This window comes from Chaetodon auriga, chromosome 20 (assembly GCF_051107435.1).
Source record: "Chaetodon auriga isolate fChaAug3 chromosome 20, fChaAug3.hap1, whole genome shotgun sequence".
NCBI lineage: Eukaryota > Metazoa > Chordata > Actinopteri > Chaetodontiformes > Chaetodontidae > Chaetodon > Chaetodon auriga.
Genome location: NC_135093.1, coordinates 12,182,034 through 12,206,658, shown reverse-complemented (window position 1 = coordinate 12,206,658; position 24,625 = coordinate 12,182,034). Strand labels below are relative to the sequence as shown.

At 44.4% G+C, this 24,625-nt stretch overlaps 2 protein-coding genes across 3 annotated transcripts; one reads left to right on the top strand and one right to left on the bottom strand.

Moving 5' to 3' along the window:
- Window positions 1-2,050: 2,050 nt before the first annotated feature.
- On the bottom strand, window positions 2,051-15,965 carry sbk1 (SH3 domain binding kinase 1). Of its 2 annotated transcripts, XM_076760114.1 has the most exons (4): window positions 15,130-15,965; window positions 7,468-7,709; window positions 6,728-6,930; window positions 2,051-6,201 (listed from the first exon to the last, which is right to left on the bottom strand). In XM_076760114.1, the coding sequence occupies exons 1-4, from the start codon at window positions 15,165-15,167 to the stop codon at window positions 5,374-5,376; spliced, it is 1,311 nt and encodes a 436-aa protein (XP_076616229.1). In that variant the 5' UTR covers window positions 15,168-15,965; the 3' UTR covers window positions 2,051-5,373. The 2 variants fall into 2 exon arrangements, with proteins under 2 accessions (XP_076616229.1, XP_076616228.1); XM_076760113.1 differs by lacking the exon at window positions 15,130-15,965 and having other exon boundaries at window positions 7,468-7,858.
- A 2,650-nt stretch (window positions 15,966-18,615) lies between these two features.
- On the top strand, window positions 18,616-23,865 carry LOC143339486 (retinol dehydrogenase 13-like). Its single transcript, XM_076760740.1, has 8 exons — window positions 18,616-18,810; window positions 20,079-20,197; window positions 20,304-20,459; window positions 20,555-20,659; window positions 20,798-21,010; window positions 21,160-21,261; window positions 22,237-23,251; window positions 23,681-23,865. Exons 1-7 carry the CDS (start codon window positions 18,746-18,748, stop codon window positions 22,557-22,559), a joined length of 1,083 nt encoding a protein of 360 aa, XP_076616855.1. The 5' UTR covers window positions 18,616-18,745; the 3' UTR covers window positions 22,560-23,251; window positions 23,681-23,865.
- Window positions 23,866-24,625: the final 760 nt, after the last annotated feature.

Genomic DNA, 24,625 nt, shown 5'->3' with positions numbered 1-24,625 from the left:
AGATCTGAGGGAGAGCGGGGAACATCCCTTCGCAGTCAACCCCTGCTGAGATCACTATCACTACCCGTGTTTCTGACTTTCGAGTCTTTGGCTGCATTCCCGGCATCACGGCTGCAGCTGTTTTGCAAAACGCATCCGGGACAGAAGAATAGTTCATGGTGCATCTGACGTTTTCAGAGTGATTCATCTCTAGGTGCAGAGGCAGAAAGCTGAGGTGACGCAGGAGGTTTATTACTGTACAGTATGTTCCCTGTGGTGTTAAAATGAGGAGAAAACAATATTACTGTGCAGTCTGCAACTTAGAAAACTTAAAAATACCTCTGTTTTTTGTTTACTATGCATTCAGCCTCCAGAAGAATGCTTCGCCTATACTTGTTTTCCCTCTCACTTGGCTGATGTTCCTGTAAAGAAAACCAACCAAATTAGGTGGTTTATGTAAAGACACAGCAGCTGCATCTTTTTATTGTTAACCAGCAGGACGGAAATATTCAGTAATTACATGCCTGTGACCTCTGTTAGTACGAATCTGTCCTCATCTTCATCTGTGAAAGAGCTCTGGAAAGCATATACAGTATTTCAAGTATTACAAGGTACAATCTGGAGGTTGTGAACTGCGTGCATAGCCAGATATTTTCAGCTGAGCACTCTCTGTCCAAAATGTAGGAATAATTTGTTTTATTGAAATTATCTTTAAAATGTTAAACAATTCAGTACGTGCTGCAAGAGCATCTGAATTATTTATTTTTCTTGGAGTTCACTTTGATTCATACTCCCAGACGAAGCTACGGGGATCTGACAGCCTCTTTTCCTGCCACAGATCTCACGCTGTGATAACATCAAGTTAAGAGCATGAATGCTTTTGTCCAAGCGGCACATCATGGCGAAGCCTGGGAATTGACAGGTGAAATGTGCTGACGTGTTTCGGGACAGTGAACAGTCTCCCCGTCAGTCACACGGTCACCTCAAGTTACCGACATTAGCCCTTGCTGAGAGAGCACAAACGAAGAGGATTTAACACTTGATCTCATGGAGACAGCTGCATCCAGAGAGATCACTTTCCTTGCCGTCCAAGCTCTGGACCACCTACTGAAGGCTTAACATCTAGATTCCTCCAGTCCTGGGAATCAATTTGGTTTTGCTGATGGTCTTTTAAAAGCTGCAGCTAAGGAATAATCCGGCATTGCCGAACCTTTGCAGCCCAATCGGGGAAAAAAAAACACATTTTCCTACTAATCATGCAGATAGTTGTGGCGATATTTGCAACATATGTGTGAATTGTCCCGAGAAACTCAAAGTGTCTGGAGAGATTTGGGGATTTTTTGATGCTTCATCTAAAATGCAGTAATGTGTTTTTATGATGGTGGCTGCCCTGACACTTTCCATGTGTAACCTGCATTAAATGCCTCCATCTTTTGGCTGAGCCTGAGTCCACTGTCCTCCATCATCTCAGCTGAGCATTGGGGCTAATACAATTAGGACTACAGCCACTGGGCTGCTGTAGCCCTTTAAGGCCAAAGAACAGGCTATCACAAAGGACAAGCTTCCACTCACTACACAAACCCTGCGTGTCATGGGTGACCTTTCCTTTCTCTTGCACTGTCTGAACTGATTAGCTTTCCTCAGTGGCAGATACACCACAGCTTACCGCTGCTGTCTAAACTCAGTCTGATAACAACTTGAGCAAACTCCTCCACTCTGACACAACAGCTGAGTATGATGGGGTGGTGGGCTGATAACTGTTCCCATCTTCAGTCCCGTATTCTAACCGCCCTTGAACTCATTTGCTCTATGAGGGCAGCAGATAACTCCTATCTACAGATGTGTTAATTGGGCTTTCAGAAGGAAGTCAGCATATTAAAATAGTCTGGGGGCTCTCTGGCAAAGCAGACCAAAGCCTCGGGAAATCACATGTGATTCAAGCTGACCTTCATCTAATGTGCAGTCTGGGGACCATATAAAGCTGGGCTGAATTAGCTGTGCCTACAGTGGCAGAAAAAAATACCACCACAGTATTTCCAAGTACCCACAGAGATACCCCGCAGCCATAAGGTGTGGTGCATAAATTTATTTCAACATATATTAACATTTTGTTTATTTTTCTTTTCTTTTGTTAAAGACACAATACATACAGTATTTACATGAGATTCTACAACAACACTTGCTGGCAGAAAACAGTTTGATCATTGGATCAGGATGAACTGGGTTAAAGGTCCAGTGTGGAGGATTTGGGAGGATCTATTGGTAGACATGGAAGATGATATTCATAGTTATGTTCTCATTCGTGTATGATCACCTGAAAATAAGAATTGTGGTGTTTTTGTTACCTTAGAACGAGCCCTTTATCTGCAGAGGGAGCGAGTCCACCATATTGCACCGCCATGTTCCTACAGCAGCCCACAACGGACAAACCAAACGCTGGCTCTAGAGAGGGTCTTTCGTGTTTCTTTGCAGCCACCGTAGGGGAGGGTGAGGCGAGGGGGTTTCAATCTGCAATCTCACCTTCTAGATGCCACCAAATCCTACACACTGGACCTTTAACGGAAGGCTACTCGCTAGAGCTTCATAGCATTTGCCACGTCATCATTAAATTTGACAGTTCCTGTGATAACAGTCCATGAGAAACAACATTGCACATTGTAACGACTGACAGGAGTCTGACGATGCTAATGGCTGTGATGTTTAACAAATTTACAGCTGTTCTCATCAGAACACTGTGTCACTTGTCAAGTTGGGGGCTACATGTATACATAAATTATAAAGTAACGTCATAAAGTATTACTACATAATGTCGAATCCCATGATGCTGCATGGTATTAAGTTGTGTTGCGTTATGATGCACCTTGTTATGTTGTGTTACACCGAGTTGAGTTACGTAGGATTGCCTCATGCACAACGTCCATCTAATCCCTGTCTGTTTCTATGATGTCAATCTTACATTATCACACAGGCAGAAGAGTAAGATGTAGGTCAGAGCTAATTCACACTACAGTCTACTGATGGATTACTTTTTGACAGATCCTATGAGGCATACAATACATCCCTTTGACAAGTCGTCAGCCTCAATCAGGTCACCTTTGCAGACTCAAGAGTGAAGGTGGAAAGAGGAAATGATAGGGACCATCAGCAGACTCCAATTAGGCCTGATGAGACCTGGTAAAGACTTTGGTCTGTGAACTGGCTCATAAAATACAGGAAAACGTGTATCGGCAGAAATGTGTCATCAAGTATAATAAGCTATTTAACTGTCATGAGGAGCTGAGGGTGACGGGGGGGGGGGGGGGGCTGGTTGTTTCATTTGGGCTCAATTAGACTTGATTTTAAAGAAGAGGACAGAAGCTGAACCAGAGGAGCACCGGCACTGTCACTATAGCGACAGAGCTGATGGGCTGTCACGGGAGGAGCGGGGAACTAAGGGAAGTGAGGGGAAGCGCACGTTCACGCACACGCAGAGAAACACGCACCTGACTGACATAACAGTAACGCAATTCAAAGATGGAAAATAATGGTAATGAGCAAAGCATGAGATTTTCACATGCTTTCATGATTAGCAGTATATCTTTGGGAGGTGAAGCTGTGCGCCGGTCGGGATCAATCATCAGCTCACAGAACATCAGTAGCTGACACAGAGGTCATCTCTCCAGACAATAAACACCTGGGCTCTGCTTTTCCACTGATACATTTGGATGAATTCCCAGAAAGAGGACGGAAGATTAAAGGTGACCATAAAGGCTGCAACAACATATTCTGAGCAGTCAGGATCGTGTATTAATGCTGCATCTCGATAATCAAACATCGGAACACCTTTTGTGACGCTAGGTAATGAATTCTTTTGGTGTCGACCTGCAAAGCAGCCCTTTGCAGTAGCTGGAACAGGCTGAATGAAGGCAGAGTTGGCTGTACTCATTGACGACCGGGAAGCTTGATGATTTCGGACAGAAAATGAATGCTGCTCAAGGTCATGCTGACAGGGAAATGCCGAAACGAGAGATTTCAATTCACCGATTTGTTTGTCATACCTGAGCCAAGAAAGCTTGGTCCAGTTCAGAGGAAACCCAAAGCACTGAAAGAAAAAATAAAACAGCAACTGCTACCATGTTATACTTTATGATAGGCTCTCTATATTTCTATATATTTAATTATTGTGATATACTGTGATATACATTCTGACATATTTTGTTGCTACATACAGTGCATCGCCCCGACAGTAACTGTAAAACCCTAAAACCCCTTTTCCCTGTTGTAGAAAATTTGTACCGCTACATAGTTGAACTACCTGATATTACGGTGCACTCCTAGAAATATCAAATTAACATTTTATTTACAATAGAGTTGTAGTTTTCACTTCGAGTTCTCCTCCTTTACAAAAATCTTGTGCTTTAGCATTTGAAACACACACACACACACACACACACACACACACACACACACCCAAACACACACGGCAGGTAGAAAAGAAACACTAAAAAGACATTTCTTATCCTCTTCTTTGTTCGCCACCAAATGTACAATCCCTGTATTCTGTTGTGTTACGTTGGAAATGAACCTCACTGAGAGCGGTTCAAAAGTGGCAGATGTGTCTTCCAGCCATTCCGCAGAGTTCCATTAGTAATAAAACAGGAAGTGACGTGTCCTGAGGTGATGACTGTCGCTGAGAATCTGTCTCTAGGTCTAGACACATACATGAAAAGACATCTCATACAAACTGCTACATTAAGATTTGTATTTTTTTGTCCTTTTCTCTTTATGTTGCTTTCTTTTGGAAAAAGTCTATGATGAATTTTTATGCATTGGAAGTCGGCAGGAAGTCTGAGAGATGGCGGCCGAGATGTTGTTGCGTAGATTACCCTCAGATCACCGGCCTCCATCTGAACAGCATCACCTGATCAGACGGACCGTTGGCCTCCCTGGAGTTTACAATTGTGAGACAGATGAGGACTAGTAAAGAGACAGAACATAATCATAGGTACAGAGACATGGAGTGATGGGTGAGAAAAGACAGAATCGTTTTTTATGGAGTATCTAATTGTAGAATCATTAGCACCACAACAGAGTATGGGCAGAAAACACAATGGCAGAATGGAGAGAGCGTCAGCGGACTCTTAAACGCAGCCTGCATGGCTTCTCAGCTTGCGAAGCAGTCTTTGGTCACAAATCAAAACCTAAACGGCATGTGCCAGTGATAAGCTGTCCAAGTGTGTACCGCTGATTGATGATGTCCATTTCCACAGCCGGGGATGTGATCCTGAGCTTCTCTCTATGGTTAAAAGTGTCTCTCCTCTTTCACTGGAGTCTCTGTGGTAGTCATTAACACCTCTTCACAGCTTGTTATTACTGTGAAAAGGCATCTAGTCTCCACTGCTAACATTAGCGTGGTCACACGCAGATTTCGATGGCGGTTGCCATCACCATCTGGCTTTTGTTCTTGTCTCGGCCTGGCGACTGGTGCTGTCCAGGCTCCTCTCTGGGAGACAACGGATCGGAGAGGACACTACGTTTGAGTGGTGCCGGACGAAGGCAGGACGTCCCTGGAGGAGTGGAGGGCTCAGGGTGTCTGTGGGAGGAACGTGATGAAGTGGAGGACGAGGACGTAGTGCAACTGCCGGTACACACTCCCGAGCTCGACCTCTCACCTCTCTTGGCTCGGCAAGATGCTCTGCGCCTGAGCTCGCTGACCAGCTCGTACTTGACAAAGCAGAAGACGTCCTTGACTCCGCAGCGTTTTTCCGGCTCGGCGGCCAGCAGCCTCTGAAACATGCGCAAGGCGTCATCAGTGAAGCGCCTCCACTGGGACGGGTATGTTCCCACAGGACACCCTGCTTTCTGCCAGCGCCGAAACTCCTCGTAGAAGGCATCGGCCGGCAGCGCAGCCTCCCAGGGGAAATTTCCTGTCAGCATGCAGAAGACCAGCACGCCGAAGGCCCACACATCCAGACTGGTGGTCACAAGGAAACCCTCAGCACGGCTGGCACGGCACACCTCTGGCGCTGTATAGGGGATGGTGCCACTCACCCGTTTCACACGGCAGCCCACACGTCGGGTCATACCAAAGTCGGCCAGCTTGATGCGGCGGCACTCGCGGTCAAATAGGAGCACATTCTCGGGTTTCACATCTCTATGCACCAGGTTTTTACTGTGCATAAAATCCAAGGCCAGGCCCAGCTGTTGCATGCAGCGTTTGACCATTTCCTCTGGCAGACCCACCTAAGATGAGAGAGAGAGAGAGTGGAGGCAAGGAGACAGTGTCGGGAGACGGAGAGAGAGAAAAATAGAGAAGACTTTTGATTAGTGCAGTCTAATAGATGCAGTACATTGTGTAGGAGGTGAGACTATGGGAGGTGATACAAGAAAAGAGCTTTGTGGTGAGTAGGTTAGTGCTGTTAAAAAGAAGAGGTGATAGTTATATTGAGTGGAGGAAAGAAAGTACAGGGTGAGAAGTGACACACTCCGAAAAAGAAAACTGAAACAAAACAGCCTCCGTTTTGAGTTCCACCGCAACCATTTTTAATGAGTCTTTAGAAGAACCTTGAAGTCAAGCATTCCCAGCACATCAACTGGAATAGCACTAAAGCAAAGTGAGAGCTCTGCACAGAGAGAAAACCAGGACGAAGACAAGGCTCCAATCCCAGGAGGGCTTGTTAAAACCGCCGTGTCTGAACATGGCGACTGATTGGAGCAGCTCTGGCTGAGTGAGGATGGTGATTGGTTGGAGGAAGGATGATAGCTTTACCTGTGGGGGGATGATGTCGAAAAGGTCCCCAGCGGGGGCATATTCTTGTCCAAACACATAGCTGTCTTCTGTCTCAAAAAGCACGTCCAGGACTCTGATTATGAAAGGGCTGCAGCTAAGTGAGCCTGTTAGACTGTATTCCCGCAGGAAACTCTTGAGCTTCGTCTTGTTCTTGGTAACAAACTTCAGCGCCATTTTGGTGCCTAGAAAAATCAATCAGACATAAACATGTAGAACGCAACATTTTAGTATCCAAAACACTCCAAGTGTTATCCAAAGCACTTGCCACCTGACACTAAGGGAGTGGAGAGACTTCCAACTACCCATCCCTCTCTTTGCAACAGCTGCCTCATTCATTCATACAAACATGTGCAGTGAATGAATCGCACCTCCATTACACACATACAACCAGCTGTTCGTGTTCACAGCTGCTGGAATACAGAGGCTCCTTACACAGCACGTCTAATCTCCGCTGCCCTCTCAGCCTCTACGCTACTTTACAATACTTAGGCCGCTTTCAGACTGAGCCAGCTCCCTAACCTTGATTTTCTTACAACCAAGGATTAAACAGTAAACCTAAAGAAATCCCTAACAAACCCTTTTAACAGAGCTGAAATTAATTTCAGCACCGTGCCTTGAGACTTTAGTGTGAGGCACAATGTGGATTTAAGGACCTCAGATTCTTTTTTGATGGTTAGAGGGTAAAGCCACACTCTGAACCCCCCATGCCTTCAACTCACCCTGCGTCCGGTGTGCCACCAGGTCCACCTTGCCGTACGTGCCCTTCCCCAGCTCACGGATGTGCTCGTATTGTTTGGCTACATCTGCTGCCGACAGCGAGGTGATGGCCAGGGCCTGCATGTCCTCCACAGGCACCCCTCCACAGTAGCCCATCTTGGATGTAGGGGAGCCCCCACCGCTGCCCACCCGTCCCGGCCCAGATGGAGAAAGAGACAGGCTCGCCTTGACGCTGTGGGGCAGACTAAATGAAGAGGAGAGAAAACTGCTCAGAGCCAAGTTTTCTTCTGCCATGATGATGGCAGGCAATATAAATGTCACGCAGGTATGTGTTTATGACAGACTGCTCCTCAGTATCTTTATCTCTGTTGGCAGACATCCATATATATTTGTCTGTACATCGTGTCCCAAAGGGTGGTTAAATCAGGAAGGCTTTAACAGGCCTTCATTTCCATACAATCAATTCAGGGAAAGCATTGACAGGAGAAGTGCTCTCAGCAAATGTATTGGACTTCCTGCTGTCCCTCTAGATCACTCTGTCCAGCTTTCAGATATGGCTGGTCTCAGACAGCACTTACTGGCACACAGCTATAGGGAAAATCAATATGACCAGGTAGAAGGACTAACAAATGGAAACAAATGGAGAGAGCAGACATCTTCAAGGTGTATACATGCTGACCGCTCTGAAGTGTTCATACAAATACATTTTCTGTACAGAACAAACGATGAGCAGGGCTGTGAGAAAAGGTTGCTTAGTTTTGCCTGGAAAACACATTTGGGTTGCACAGCGGTTGTATTTCGGTCAAATTGCTGAAGCTGAAAGAAAAAAAAATACTGCAACAGAAAAGTTATTGCTGATTTTCAGAAGTGCAAAGTTTGAAATAGGTCAAACTGATCCTAGGAGGGAAAAATACAGCTGCTTTAATTGCAAGCTCGGATGGAGTCACACACCCTAAATGTGCCAACTGACAACAAATTAAAAATCAGAGATGAGTGACTTTGGATGTTGGCGCCTGTTACAGTGTTCGAGCTAACAGTGAGCAAACTGAAGGTGAACTAAAACCATTGAACAAACTGCCCAAAATGGACCTTTTGAGGAAATGAAGTGGATCACACTAATGATCTTACCCATTGTCTCTCTTCAATCCCCCTCCCTACATGCACACAATCAAATTTAATCATCCAATCATGCACAGCATGCACACACATACACACACACACACACACACACTAATAGGCAGAAAATAAGCACAAACAATTCTGCTGATGGCCTTTTTTCATCCATCATTCAAAGGCAACCGCTATGCTCTTTGTTCTTCCCTCCCCGCAGCCAGTTTCTCAACACCGCTGGTTTGAACAAGAGCATCACAAATGTGTCTGTGTTGACTGTCAGGTACGTGTTTTTTTTTTTTTGGGGGGGGGGGGCAGAATTAATGCACAGCAGCTAAGGTATAGTTGATGAAAACACGACAGAGGAAGTTTTTTTTCAGACACTCTGAAGGTGTTGAGGTTCCTCAGCTATCTTGTGGGCAGAGCGTGATAAATATAGCTATTAGACAGTGAAAACTAAAATAGGATGTGATCATTTGCAGCCTTGTGTTCTTGGCTCATCTTTGTCGGAGAAAAAAACACAGCACTGCAAATAGAAAGAGTGCCCCATATGTATCTCTGTACATAACACTTGCTTCTTGATTTTATCATAAGCTTGGAGATGGTTATATAAGAGACTATGAATATTGTAGCCTACTCATGCTGAGCGTGCCCACTGTATAGCCTTTAGCGAGTCAACACAAAAGTTGATCATTATCCAGATCAGTCTGTGGTCCAGGTTTGGTGATTAAACATTTAAACAGGACAGACAGACTGGAAGCATATGTCCTCTGACCCACCCACCCTGCATGGCCCCTCGATCAGTGGGAATGAGGCAGAGGGAAGGGAGCGCTTGTTTACTGGCACTTCTTCCAGTCAGCTCCACGGGCTGAATGCGCAGCGCTCCAGCTTGGATCTTAATCACATTACTCAGCTCCCACCAAGACAAAAGCACATCCCACCCAACAGCGCAGGATGCTTTGCACTCATTTCCTTTGCAGAACTGGATTAAGCATCCTGAAATGTGATGAGTGGTTAGGAGACGGTGCTCTCCGCAGCTGCGATGACGCTGTAAATGTGAACTAGAATCTGCAGTGTGGTGCCCCGGAGGTGTGGGGATGAAGTTATGTGGTCTCTGGGAGATGATTGTGTGTGAATGTTGTTGGGGGGGGGGGGGCAGGGAGGTCTGGTGTATCAGTCGCACAGTGACACTCTATCAAAGGCCCTTTGTGTTCTACCTCTGAGGGGGAGCAGCTGTGAGCCTCCGCACGACTCAGCGTTCGTGCACAACCACAGCCGCATGCCTCACCGTTCTCCCATAGTGACCTCTGCTCCTCTCCTGTCCTCTCAGGCAGCCACAGACAAGGTAACAACCACATGCTCCACATACAGATGAGGATTTGGCCTGAGACACATTTTAATTGCTTTTTGAGCCACTTCCACTTATTGCTAATCATCTGTAAGCCTTTTAAAAACAGATCCCTGGGCTGCTCACTTACTCTGGTATTTTTGAGGTGAAGACCTTGTAACTTCAATATTTGTGATTTTCATGTTTTAATTATGATGGAAATCCTCTGGTGTTTGACTGCCTGAAACTCAAAAACAAAGGACAGTCTGAAAACAAGCCTGTTTTCCTCATTCCTAAAAAGTGGAGATACAAGGTTTTCCTTCAGTCGCAACAATCTGTTTCCCAGCTACTAATTTCCCCTCAAATACTGATTGACAATCTCGCTCCATTTAGCAATTATTCAAGCAGAGCAGAGTGCATTCGCAAAAACCAGGTTGTTCCCAGAAAAAGGCAAAACATCCAGTTTTATGTCCTAATAAGCACAGCGACAGTCTGGAAACCTGTTGTGTCTGACTTCACCTGTCACACATGAGGCTAAGCTGCAGAAGCAGTTGACCTTTTCTGCTATAAACGATGTAGATGAGAACAGAGATGAACCCTGTGATGACAACTGGCAACCGTCTCTCTTGTCACCGACTGTCTCTTACCAGCCTCGGGCTGTGTTCCTCACATGTATCCTGTCCGGTGTGATGCTAGCATCTGGCCTCTGAGGGTTATACATGTGTTTTACTTTGGACTTCAGGTGGTGCTTTTTTCACAATGAAGTCTGTCAAAATTCAAGTGTTCTCAGAGATAAGCTCTATTTTCAGCAATGCTCGTGTGACTCTAAGGATGGCAGTGCTGGTATGTCACTTGGTTAATCTGTGCCCCACTTTGGTCCAGCTTAACATATCTCAACAACTATTGATGAAAATTTTGTGATAACTATTCCCAATTTTGTGCAAACATCCATGATCTCTGGAAAGTGAATTCTACTGACTTTTGTGATCCCCTGACTCTGCATGTAGCGCTAATATGACGTTCACATTTGTGGATGGACTGCCATGAAATATGGTAAACATACTCATGTTCCCATGTTTTCAGGATGAACTGTAATAACTGTGGTGATCCCTGAATCTTTTATCTAGTGCCACCATCAGGTCAGAACTTGAATTTGTCCTGTATGTTGGTTTCTGTCTAAAACTAATGACTTCCCATCAGCCTCAGCTGTATATTGATATTAGTGCTAATTAGCAAGTGCCAGCATGCAAACATGCTAAACTAAGATGGTGAGCAAGGTAAATATTGCACCTGCTTTATACTGTACCACCATATTAGCATTGTCATTATGTCAGCATGCTGATGTTAGCATTTAGCTCTAGAGGCAATGTTTGGTTTGTCTGTTCTGGGCTACAGTAGAAACATCATGGCTGACTCCGTGGAAGAGGACCTGCTCGCTCTGTAGATATAAAAAGCTCATTCTAAGATAATGAAAACAGCAGTTCTTATGTTCAGGTGATCATGCACCAACGAAGACACAAAAAAATGAATATCATATTTAACTACTGTCAATAGGTTCAGTCCTACACACTGGTCCTCTAAGTCTGCTCAGGGTCAACTTAAATAACAGACCTATTTGTTCTCCAAACACTCACAGTATTAGCATCAACCCATTAACATAGGAAGCAGAGCTTGCAAGTGGACACATTTTATCCCTGGTGTTGTCACATGACTCTCATCAGGGACAATAATTGTGTATTCAGCCAGCTCTTGGTTCTCCCAGTGTAAACTATGTGAGTGATACAGTTGCAATGAACTGTGACATGACATTGATTAGTGCATAAAGACTTCATAGAGATGAGGCTCAGGCATGAATACAGATTCAAATACAGGAGATGGGCTAAATTGCAGTCGTGGAAAAAATGGACAATAGAATTGATGTCGGACCTTGATCTGTAACCAACGTATTTTAATGTATGCAAAGCATATATCTAAAGTATGAGAAAGGCATCAGTAAGCAGCTTTACACAGTGATCGTCACGTTTTGGTCCAGCCTTCCTCCCTCCTCTCCTCTGTCTCTCTTGTCTGTTTCAGAAAATGTAAAGTAAAGACTAATGAAAGAAATAAATAGATCGCAGAGCCTGCCTCACTACCTCTCTCCATTACTAATGGACTAGTTGCTTTGCTCTAGGCAGCAGAGTCATTATGGGTGAAGGCTGATCTCCTGTGTCCAATTTACTGTCAAAATGCCCAACGTGCCTCGCGTTTTGTGTCAAAGGGAAAACAGCGAGAGAAATATGATGTGACTGATGTGGTTTCTCTCACTGTCCATCTGAAAGTAAAACAACTGCACACATAGATATAGATGGTATGTATTGTTGCCTTTGCCCCTCTCATTGTTGTCTCGGTGTGGATGCGTCAAATAAAAACAAATCACCGCAATCCTGAACAATCCATCACTCGATCCAAAGCCAAATGGGCTTCCTTGTGACAGCCAGTCGCTGTCAGGACACTCTGTTCCTTACTCAGGCATAAAAAAACTGAATCACCGTCCTTTGCAGAGCACAGAACATCAGGGCCAGCGAGTTGGTGGGTTTAGTGCCTGAAGAAACCTCCTGTTGTGCTCTGATAGGTGAACCAGCATCCTAGGACACGGACGCTCACTTTGACAAATCACCTGCTCTCAGTTTTGCCTGGCTGCCCATATGGAGGCTCCCTGCTGCGACTGAGTGCTGTGTAACCCCTCCCTGATCCTCCCCTCTACTTTCCTTCCCATCACCCTTCTCTCTTTCTACTGTATGAAACACATCCCACAGAGTCACCGCCTGCTGTAAGATCCTGCTGGAAATGCTGGCAGCCACTGACCTCCTGCTGGAATGACCTAAGGGTCATGAAGGAAAAACCTAAGGTTATCCAAACAATGACCGAGAGTGGAAATTAGCTATGGTTGCAGAAACTACAAGGACACTTGGCTCAAGAACGCTGACCGCCATCCATCAGATAAACAATATGTAAAAAATGTAAAACAACAAAACATCTCGCTGCAGAATAAATCAAGACTGCAGTTTAGGATTAAGGCTTTGGGATTAGAAACTGCAGAGCGTCTGATTACAAACGCATCATCACCCTCATTGTAATCATGTCCTGCAAAAAAATCTTTGAGCAGTGAAATATCACTGCAATAAGCTGCCATGGGAACATAGTGTACCTAACCCCCCACTCTATCACTATCCAGTAGCCTCAAGTTCCAATAGGGAGGCTTCTTGTGACCAGAGAGAGAGAGAGAGAGGCAGCAGGATTGGGGAGATCCAATGAGACTGAATTGAAGCATCCCTCCCTTTGTACCACATGCTATAGACTGCGTCCCTTTGATGTCAAATACATGGGGAGATGGGACTCTAATATGAGCTCAGAAAATGGGGTCTAAAAGGGGGGTGTGGCTAAATGATGTAACAGCACAGCGATAAGGAGGACATTGCAAACTAACAACATATGATGATTTGTGATCCTGCTCATGCATAACAGTCTCTAGCCACAATCAATACACTAATGCTGATTGCTAAGGCTGCATTCAACCACTCTCTCTCTCTCTTCTCTGTCTTAATTCAAATTCAGCTTCAATTGCAAGGCTGGATCTTAGCAAAAGCAAGTAGAGGGCACTACTGTATGTAAAAAACAAGACCATTCTGTACATAAATCAGACATTTATTCACCAACAAGTAAAATAATAACTATAGTCGGGCAAATGAAAGATGTGAAATACAGTAAACACATACATGAATGCAAATTCTGCATAGTATAAATCACACCCACACACGTATGTGCACAGTGAGAACATTGATTGACAGGGGTATCATCGGGCAGCTGTTTTCTCTCTGATAAGCAGGTTGGGATGTAATGTGCAGACAGCATTTGTGTTGTTTCTTTATTTTCACCCGGAGGGACACAGACTTTTGTACCAAGACCGTAAAAAGAACCAAATGCCTGTTGTCCTCTATGTGTCCTAATTGACAATGTTTCCTAATTGCATCATTTCTGTTCTCTGAGGAGCCATGTTTTCTTCGTGTTTGTTTGGTGTGTGTTTTCAATGTGCATTTCTTTGAGCGTTGTGGCCGTGTGAGGGGCGTCGGTGGGTTTAGCCGGCACATATGTGCCAGCTGTTGGACTGGGTCGTTGTCTGGGTTCTGCTGTTTCCATATGAAGCTGTAATATTGCCGTCCTTTTATCTGACCGTTTTTTGAACATTTCTATGGACTCTATAGGATGTTTTTGTTTAATTTAAGGTGCAGAATTTCGTGCAAGATTTGGTCTTTAATTAAGTTTGCAAAGTGTGCTCCACTGTCGTTACAGGTCCCATGCTTATTTGCATGTGTCTGCTCTTTGAGGTGTATTTGTTTTTGGATTATGAATGTTAAAGATGCAGCATTTTCAACCATATTAATAGATGATGACTGTAATTCAGGCGTTACAGTATAGAGTGGATATCATTTTCACAGTGTTTGGGGCAGTAACACACATACCAAACTGTAACTCTGATGTTGGATTTTGGGATTCTTTAAAGTAAATGTCCTGGCCATTGCTGCTGCTGCTCCTCTCCACCAATACAGGCAAATCCATGTGTATGAGCTGCTGCTGCTGCGTTCCACTTAGAGTCCATTACCAGCCTCCGGGCTCTGCTTTTACAGGGTTTGCTCGATCAAGTCAGCTGCTCATTTAAATGCATTAGACGGCATTAACAATGAGATGTCACCTGTCTGCCCTGGACAAAGCATAAAGGGCCCATTAAAAGTGGAGTGCCCCGGATGCCCTCGCATCCATCGAGCACAGGCTGAATCACAAAAGCAGCGTGGGAAACGCATAGGCGCGAGCATCACGAGTGATGTGGGTGAAAATACAACCATCAACGCGAGAGTTAATCATGGAAAATAAAGCTGTACTGCTGACATTGATGCTTTATCATGCGGTGAATCTATTATTCTCATGTGAATACTGTCCATGAGCGTGAGTCAAAGTTCAGACAGCAGAAAGTTACTCACGATGTCCAATTTTTTTTTTTCTTTTCATGACTCAAAACCTAAGCACTTAAAGGCTTTCAATCATCCATTTTAATACATATTACTAAACATCTTTCATCCCTAATGTTAGAGTCCCTGTCTTTCTCTCTCTTTCTCTCGCTCTCTGCAGAGAACAGGATCCTGTGGACTGACCCGGTTTCAGACACCTCAGGGTGCATCTAGGTGTTACTCACCTGCTGGCGACCTGTCTCTCTCCTCCATGGTCCTGCATCCGCTCGGCGAGCAGAGCTGCTGCGCTCTGATCCGCTGGCTTCTGCGGGGAAACTGTGGATCTCCTCGTCTGAAGGAAGTTATCGATCAGTTAATAGGTGCTAAGAAAACCGCTCGGGTCCCTTAAAAAAAAAGCTCAAAACCTCGCAGTTTCGCAGCTGACAAAGCTCGGATGAGATCCGTCGTTGGCGCTTTGCCTTGATGATCCGGTGCTGCTTGTGAAGATGCTCTTCAGTTAGTGACTTTTCTTGGGAGGCGGATTGAATCAAAGCATCGTCTGATGCTGCACGCCGAGCTGAGGACACAGGCTGGGATCCCTCCTCTGAGCGCCCACCATCTCAACCTGCCAAGCAGCGGGAGGAGGGTGCGTGTTTATCTTTCGCTCCTCCAGTGGTCCGCATGACCCAGTTCAGCACCACACGCACACACACACACACACTGAGACAAACCCATTCATTCACATCCACACAGAGGGGCTCAGCAAACCTCTGCGCTCTGCAGCATGCATGGACAAATGTGCATGTCCCCACTCTCTCCACGCTCAGCGTCTTGCTCTCACCGTCCGCCCGTCAGTCTGTTTTGTCCGTCGGTCCAGCGGGACTGTGGGGTTGAGGGGGTGGGGGGTAGTGGAGGGGTTCTCAGATGTTGCTCCTCTGCTGGTCCTACCAGTCAGCTCCCTCATTGTTCACCGTCTCCACCCTCTGGCAAACTAATACGCTCACGTGTTCCGGGTCCTAGCGCCTGGACCTTCCTCATCCAGTCACCCAACCTGAATGCGTCCATGAGCTTTTCCACTTTTGATTCATGCACTGAAGGAACAAGCTGCTCCACTCTTGCATAATTCAACAGCTTATGGCCTCAAGTACTTCACGCGGTGACTTTGCCAACTGTCCTTATTAGGTAACAGCAAGGCAAGACTTTCAATTAATTCACTGCCCTGGCAGCTCCCCCTTCTTACTGTACATGTTTAACAACAGGCCTCCTGCCAGGCGCGTTTGCCAACCAGAACAGATTGGACTGAGGAATCAGCACCGACATAACAGGGATAACCTTAATGCATCATCATCAAACACCGCCGATCAGATGGGCTGAGTTGAAATGACTGGAAGCTGCTTCACATAAGTAAAGAGTTCAACGGCAAATTGTTTTGTGTTTGTGTCAGACCAGACTCCAAATGTCAGTCACACAATAACTTCTCTTTATTTCTGTAATTTTTTTTGTTTTTCCTGCCCACATATTTGTCACTCCTTTTAACTTTACTGCCTCTGTTCACTCCAGATTCATATGGAAGGGATGCAGGTCAGGCTCGCGCAGGCTGAGACTATATGAAGAGTGACAGATGAGCTGTTTTCAAGCAGTCCAGGATCAGGACAAAAGCTTTTAAAGAGTCAGTACAGTGGAATATGATCTTCCTATTTCCTGAAACAAAATAATTTGACCTGGGGTGTTTTTTGTTTTTTTTCCCTCTTATCATTGTTGAGGAGGATATTGAATAGCTGCATCTTCAGCACCTCTTTGAGACATCCAGGTGTCTCACACAGCAGAGTTAGGTCAAGCAGGCAGTGAGGCGAAGAGTTTCCTCGGGGTTATCTTGGGAAGAGAGCTGTCATAAATCATAGTGAAGGTCAAGCACTGTAGGCTGACGGCAGAGAGCACTGAGGGTCAACACACACCGGGGGGACACACACCTCTGAGCTGTGAACAAATAGAGCAGGGCCGCTCCTCCCTCTCCCCTCCTCACTCCGTTTTCAGACACCACGTTCATGTCCTAGTTTTTCACTTTTTAATGTGTCACCTCAAGTTTTCCAAATCTTGTTGCGGGTGGTTGGCCTTGTTTTTTCGCCGTCCTCGTATTTATCCTCATGCAGAGTTTGCTGTGTGTACTCTGTGTCCTACAGCGGCCCGAAAAACTGCAGCGTCATAGTGGAGGGATGTTCACACTGGGCCTCAAGCTGAGAGGGGTCTCTTAAAGTTTGTGGGGAAATATGCCTTTTTGTGAAGTGAAACTTTTGTTTTTAGAGCAGGGTTAGGACTAAAATCTGTGGCAGAACTGGAAAAAAAAATTTTCAGGGTACACCCCATGCTCCAATTTATGTGTCTGTTAATTGAGTAAATGAGTCTTGTGAGAGTATTTGAGCCATCTGTCATTAGGAAAAGCTATTTACTTTAAAAACCTTTCGCCTGTCGATAGGCTTTGAAAACCCCATTACAAACTCTCCACTTTGCGCAGTCTGGCTAAATCTCGGGAGAATTTAGCAGCATTTGCTTTGAACGGCAGCTGCTTTAGACAACATGTGGAGTAACATTTAGACAGAGGAAAAAATGTGAATAATCAATTCAAAAGCATGCCGCTGGTTTACAAAGCCCTACTCCACCCTCACACCTCCAGGTATTGGTCTGACCCTCCACAGCAGCACCTCTCCATCTCCTATAGTTCTCTCTTCAATCTGCCGCTGTCGCTTTTTCAGTCTCACCTGTCTCCACAAAGGCAGAATGATTTTCCAACTGCGTTCACAACAGCAGAGTCATTTCACATCTTTTTTTCCCCCCACAATGCAAAAAGAGAAAAGGCAGCTCACAGCCACATCACCCTCCCCCACTGAATCAGACAGTCCTCTCTGGCTCTGCTGACTCCAAGCCCTCCTATAAAACCCTGCAATATCTCATCCTTAGCTCCTATTTCATTTCGCTCTCATAGCATTTTTATTTCCAATATATCATCAGGGACATTGTTGTGAAGCCATATACGACAAATGTGAATGCAATTGAGAGATTAACCATTGGAGTTTCTAGGCTTTTCCTGGATATGATTTTTAAATGATAAAACACAACATGTACAGTACATGCTCGATAAAGAGTAGATTCCCTGAGCACTTTAATACACTCAGGAGTAACGACAACCATCAGGATTAATTATTAAGGAGTTTTTGAAAGGGAAACAGAAACACACAAATCAGTCTGACTATCATTTTAAGATAAGACTTTATTGATCCCACACCGAGGAAATTCAGTTGTTACAGCCAGTAAGTATTGCAAAGAGAAAGCACAGTGGCATAAAGGGGTCAAAATAAAAAAAGTATACAGGATACAGAATTGGAAAAACTACTACATATATGTACATTTGTACAGATTGTAAAAAAAAAAAATGTAAATGCCATAAAAATCCTGCTGTCATAAAAAGTACTCTTGCCAACATTCTTATTAGAAAACTACTAATGTTATATGTTGTATTGCACTAGAAATTATTATTGTTAACAATACATTTCAGTAATAGCAACAATATTACTATTATTATGCTTATAGTACATAATTTAAGTGTTTTTAGGCCTACACATGCCACTCAACAATGCTGAGAAAAAATTCTTGCTTATTACTTGTTTTGGTGTCAATTTCAATAGGGACTACTTTTCCCACAATGCCGTTGGGGCTTTCGCTCCCTGCGGTTGGTTACTAGCCGTTGATGACGCCAAAAGCATGCGCCTGTAACCTTGTGCCGCAGGACTGTGGTCAAATGAGCTGTGCAAACAGCGGTAAAACAGTTTTAATGATATATTTTGTCGCCGGCGTTATTCGGGAGTCATGAGCAAATATATCCTTCCAGCTTCCGTGTTTGGGACAGTGTTTGGATGCGCTGTTTTACTCAAGTGAGTTACTCTTCGTAATATGTCATAAGGCCACTGTATAATGATGTAACTGTGCATTTTACACTAAACGTGACACATTTCCTCCTGATACGAATATGGTGTTAAATTCAGGCATAAAGCTTGGACACCATTTGTTGAACGTCTGTATTTAATGCATAGAGAATATAAGCTACAGCTCTTCAGCCCATGAGGTTCAGTATTTGCTGACACTGTCAGAGAAGTGTTGGGTCAGAACATTGATGTTGTTGTACTGGATTGTATTTTCATTTCAGGTGGGTTTACTCTGTCAAGTGATTGAGTAAGAAGTCCAGTTTTTCCTCACATTGAGTGATTTAACTGCTACTATGCAATTAAAAATGCAACCTCCCCGCTCAGTTGGATATGCTTCACATGGACAGCACTGATATCAGGATGACTGCATTGGATTGAATGGACTGTAAAGTTGTTTATGACGCTCTGTTCATGTTCATTCACTTTGTTGAAGACGAGGCCCAGCAGTTTAAGAAATAAACAAACAAAAATCTCTGTTTTGTGCCCCTCGTGAAACTGATCCTGAGCAAAACTGAGCTCTTTAACCCCCATTAACCCCCATTCCTCCCCCTCTTTGAGCAGTCTGCACAGTCCTCTTCTGGAATCTCAAGTGTGCTTGTGTGGTAATTTGATCAAACACGCAAATATGCAAGCCGTGAACACAAAACTGAAATAATTAATGTCTTAAAACTAGATTTTGACCCACACAGGGACCCTCTACATGATTAGGCAATAAAGTAGGGCCCACTTTAGTCAAAAACGCCCAGGTGTTTTCACTCATGTTGCTGCTTAGATTTGGTGAGTGTGTGTGTGGTTGGTGACGTCATGTAGTTATAAAACACCAGCTCCACCTGCTAGAGTGATTGAAAAAACCTGTGCAGGGCCTTATTGCATTAGTTTATATTATAATTTAGTGCTGCATATTCCCATTTATGCAGCCTTGAGTGGAATAATCCTTATTAAGAATGTACTTAAGGATAAACAGTGATGTAGACCTCTGAAAGGAGCACTCTAAAGTATGACTAAACATCGTGCTGAATAAAATACATCAGGCTGATTATCGTTGAACTGAGGTTTGAGGCCTGTTATGTAACATGCACAAGTATGATAAACAACTGTTTGTGGTCCAAGGTAGACAAGACAGAAATGAAATCAGACTGAGAGAAGTCCATGCCGCCTGGTGTTTGATGTTGAAATACATTTCATGATGCTGAACTTTGTTTTAATTCTTCTCATAGGAATCATGTGACTGGAGGCCGGTGTCCCAGTAAGGCTACCATTAATGGGAAGACTGTGGTCATAACGGGAGCCAACACAGGCATTGGGAAGGAGACCGCCCAAGAGCTGGCAAAGAGAGGTGTGCAGAACAGTAAAAAAGGGTGCAAAAAGACACAGAATCCAACATCTTCAGGAGCTATTTTACTCTCAGTCACACTCTCCTTTTTCCATTCCCGCATCATAAGGGGGTCGGATCATTATGGGTTGTCGGGACATGGAGAAGTGCGAGGCGGCTGCGAAGGAAATACGTGGGAAGACCCTGAATCCTCACGTTTACGCGTGTCGCCTCGACCTGGCCTCCGTGAAATCCATCCGAGAGTTTGCAGAGAGAATCAAACAAGGTGAGGAAAGAAAATGCAACGCATGCGGTGTTCAGGTACAGAAATGAAGCACACTCTGTTACAGTTTCTTCAGTATTATCTTTATTGTCTTGTAGAGGAGCAGCGTGTGGATGTGCTGATAAACAACGCCGGGGTCATGAGATGTCCAGCGTGGAAGACAGAAGATGGCTTCGACATGCAGTTTGGAGTTAACCACTTAGGTACTTTGACAGAATGACAAAACAGGCAAATGAAAACTGCTTTTTCAAAACTCCCAGTAAGAAAACAGATGTAAACTATCTTTACATTCTAATAAACTCTCCCTCGCTCCATCACTACCTGTCTCTTTCTTCCTCCAGGCCACTTCTTGTTGACAAATCTTCTGCTGGAGAAGTTGAAAGAGTCCGCCCCCAGCAGAGTGATCAACCTGGCCTCGCTCGCCCACATCGTTGGAAAGATCGACTTCGAGGACTTGAACTGGGAGAAGAAGAAGTTTGATACCAAGCAGGCGTACTGTCAGAGCAAGCTTGCCAATGTTCTGTTCACCAGAGAGCTCGCCAAGCGATTACAAGGCAAGTCTACTGGCTGTTGCATATGTGGGCTTGTGTGGGAGGGAGTACGGCCTATGTGCTTGTTTGTAATTGGCCATTGGATATATATTTTTAAACCATTGTGTGTGTGTGTGTGTGTGTCTGTGTGTATGTGTGTCTGTCTGTAACAGGCACAGGAGTCACAGTGAATGCTGTGCACCCGGGCGTTGTTGCCACGGAGCTCGGGAGGCACACGGGACTGCACCAATCACAGTTCTCGAGCTCTGTGCTCAGTGAGTATCCTGCTTCCTTATTGGATTCTGAATTTAGAGAAATCAATAAATGCTTATCTAATGCATATGCAGCAATTAGCTGAGGATGTCTAAGCCCTGATTCGCAGCACAGGTCTCCTCACTGAATTTTCTATTCTTAGCTGCTTGCTCTGTATAAATAAGCATAAATTGCAACTGACTGTATTTCTGTTATGAAAAGTTTCTCACCCACAAAATGTCAACTTTATATCTAGAACTGAAAAACAAGAAAAAACATTCAGTTTAGTTTTCTGACAACGCTATTTGATTTAAAGTTATCTTCTTGGTTTTTGGGCCATGGTGGAGATGCACTGAAGCTGAAATACTTAAGTACAAGTACCTCAACTGTTCACACCACAGGCTTTGCTGCTTGAATTATAGTACAGCAGCACATAATACTTGACTGTAGTTAAAATAGAATTTACCAAAATCACTACAACACAAGGTTCTCCCTCGACAGTGACGACGATCTACATCACCCCAACCACACTGTAACATGTACATTTTATATATGTAATATATTACAAACCTCTGAAATCAAAGTACAGCAGTACTACCAATGTTGGCGCTGATACAGCTTTTCAGAATTTTATTCTGGGAATCAATGAATGTGCTTTTTTTTTTTTGACTCTGCAATGAGTATTTTTTAATTACCAGCACTCAGGGGTAATAAAAACCCACTGTGGGGAGAACAGTGTTTGTTATTGAGATCATTTACGGTCAGTGAAGAAGATAATAAAAATCTGCAACGTGTGCTCAATTTGGGTATGAACAAATGTAACTGATGCACATTCAAGCGTTTCATCCTGTATTACAGCCAACAACGTGAATCCACTCAGTACTTTGGTACTTGACATTGGCCAATTAATTAAATGAAGTGGTTTTCTGAAGGATCAAAACGATGGTATTCTGGCTGAGTTTAAAACAAACCTGTGATCTCCACCAACCCACATACAGGTCCCTTTTTCTCATTGTTGGTGAAGAGCCCAGACCTGGGGGCCCAGCCCAGCGTCTACCTGGCGGTGTCCGAGGAGGTGGAGGGGGTGACGGGAAGGTACTATGATGTGATGACAGAAAAGGAGCCGGCCCCCCAGGCCCTGGATGAGGAGGCAGCTCGCAGGCTGTGGGAGGTCAGCAGCAGGCTGGTGGGTCTGGAGGAGGAGGGACAGTCCGTCAATTCAGCTCCACCAGCAGAAGGCCAGAGCAAAGCTGCACAGACCGACCCAGAGCAGACGCACAGACAGAGGCCGGGGCCAGCTGTCAGTGCTGTGGGACCTTAGGTTTGCTGTGGCCCCTGGGCCAGCAGAGGACAATGGATCTTTATGGCTCGAGCTGTGCCAGGCTCATTGGAACAATTAACTGTCTGAGTCTGTGATTCTGCTCGTCTATATAATGGCAGTCTTTTGTATGTGCCTTTATGTTCCTGCATCAGGATCTATTTTTTAAAACATGTTCAACAAGCAGCCTTTTACAGTGGACTCTTGACTCTTTTTTTTGAAAGATCCAGTGTGTGAGATTTAGGGGGATCTATTGATGAGATGGAATAAAAATATTCATAAGTGTGTTTTCAATTATGTATAATCACCTAAAAATAAGAATCCTTGAGCTCTCTATATCTACAGGGGCAACAGGTCTTCCTCATGTTGCACCTCCATGCTTCTTGAACAGCTCAGAACAGACAGACCAAACACTGGCCCTAGAGAGGGCCTTTCCTGGGTTTAACAGCCATCATGACCTCTGTTTGGAAGGAGGGGTATTCAGCTGGTTGCAGTCTGCAACCTCACCACTAGATGCCACTAAATTGTACACACTGGAGCTTTAAAGGTGGGCTGTTTACCTTTTTAAATAAACAACAGCACTTTGTTCACACACAGATGAAAAGTTGAATTCAGTGCACTCTCTCCATATATTCAGGGGTTTTGCTGATACATCCCTACTTGAGCTGGTATAACTGTTAGCTTATGGTGGCACGGTGGCACGGTGGCAACACTGTCGCCTCACAGCAAGAAGGTCCCGGGTTCGACTCTCGCTGCGGGCACCGGGATGTGTCCTCCACCATGCCTTCGGTGCCTGCTGCTCGAGGAAAAAAAAAAAAGGGCCTTTCTGTGTGGAGTTTGCATGTTCTCCCCGTGTTCACCTGGGGTATCCTCCGTAAAACATACCCCCACTAAAAACATGCAAGAAGATCACCACCTGACCAATGGTGACATAACGCAATTGGGTCCCCGGGCGCCGCTTGGATGGCAGCCCACCGCTCCTGGTCTGCCGTGGAGGAAGGACGACCAGGATGGGAGAAATGCGGAGGACGAATTTCACCTTCGTGTGCAGTGTCCAGTGCATGTTGTGTGATAATAAAGGGGAATGTCTCCCCCTGATTCTTCTTCTTCTTCTTCTAACTCAGAATAGATATTACTGTGTAACTGACATAAATGAGTCAGTTTGTTTGTTTATTTTTTGTGCTACCTCTACTCAAGATTCACGAGTAAAAAATTTAGTCTCACTTGAAGTTATTTGTGTTGATTCCAGCACATTTAAAAAATGAAGTGCTAAAATACAAAAGTAACCAGTAGACAGAGAAACATTTGTAAAAATAAAGAAAACAAAAGAAACACTGGGAGGATGAGTGAAAGTCTCTTTACTGTAGGTTCATTCAGAGGACTGCAGAGGGTTTCATTATGGTGTCAAGCAGAAAACGCTGACCGATAGCGCCACCTGGCTGTTAACTACCCTCAAAACAGACTATTTTTACATGTTTTTGCATTTTTAGTGTGTGCATTACTGCTGACATTTATATAGGCATGCAGGTGGGTTGAAAAATATTAATGAGGTTTTTTTTTCTTGGAAGCCTTAGCAGTTGTTTATTGATTTAGACATTTTGAATTTGGTAATCCATCCATCCATCTGCTCCTATATCAGAATTGGATTCATATGGTACCTGTACCATGTTGTGCAATTCAAATCAGTCAGAACTGACAGCTTTGCCTACATTACAATCATATTATAACACCGATATTAAAAGCAGCATGCTAATTATTTTTTTTATAAAGACCTGGAATGATATGCCTGATATATTGAACTAAATTAGTGAAAACTGGCAATAAGAAAGAAGAAAAAAACACTGAAAATATAAAAAAGGATTTGCACTGGGAGGTCATTTGAAGTAAACACACCCTGTGAGTTTAAAAAGCAGAAGCATTCATGATCGTTTATTCTAAGTTTGAGCACGTTTATATGCACTTGTTTACTCATGCCTCTTGGAAAACAAATCAAGTTACAGCTGCCCTCATCTTACATTTCCGATCCTCTCAGTGCAAAGAAGAATATCCATCCCTGAAGTATTTGAGGG

What these genes read in the sequence shown, in the direction of transcription:
- sbk1 (XM_076760113.1), bottom strand. Translation starts at nt 7,759, where the DNA reads ATGGCAGAAGAAAACTTGGCTCTGAGCAGTTTTCTCTCCTCTTCATTT. An exon ending in GGTGGCACACCGGACGCAGG is followed by an intron (nt 6,931 to 7,467) that starts GTGAGTTGAAGG and finishes TGATTTTTCTAG; the next exon opens with GCACCAAAATGGCGCTGAAG. An exon ending in TCGACATCATCCCCCCACAG is followed by an intron (nt 6,202 to 6,727) that starts GTAAAGCTATCA and finishes CTCTCATCTTAG; the next exon opens with GTGGGTCTGCCAGAGGAAAT.
- LOC143339486 (XM_076760740.1), top strand. Translation starts at nt 18,746, where the DNA reads ATGAGCAAATATATCCTTCCAGCTTCCGTGTTTGGGACAGTGTTTGGA. An exon ending in GGATGCGCTGTTTTACTCAA is followed by an intron (nt 18,811 to 20,078) that starts GTGAGTTACTCT and finishes TTCTTCTCATAG; the next exon opens with GAATCATGTGACTGGAGGCC. An exon ending in GTTCTCGAGCTCTGTGCTCA is followed by an intron (nt 21,262 to 22,236) that starts GTGAGTATCCTG and finishes ACCCACATACAG; the next exon opens with GTCCCTTTTTCTCATTGTTG.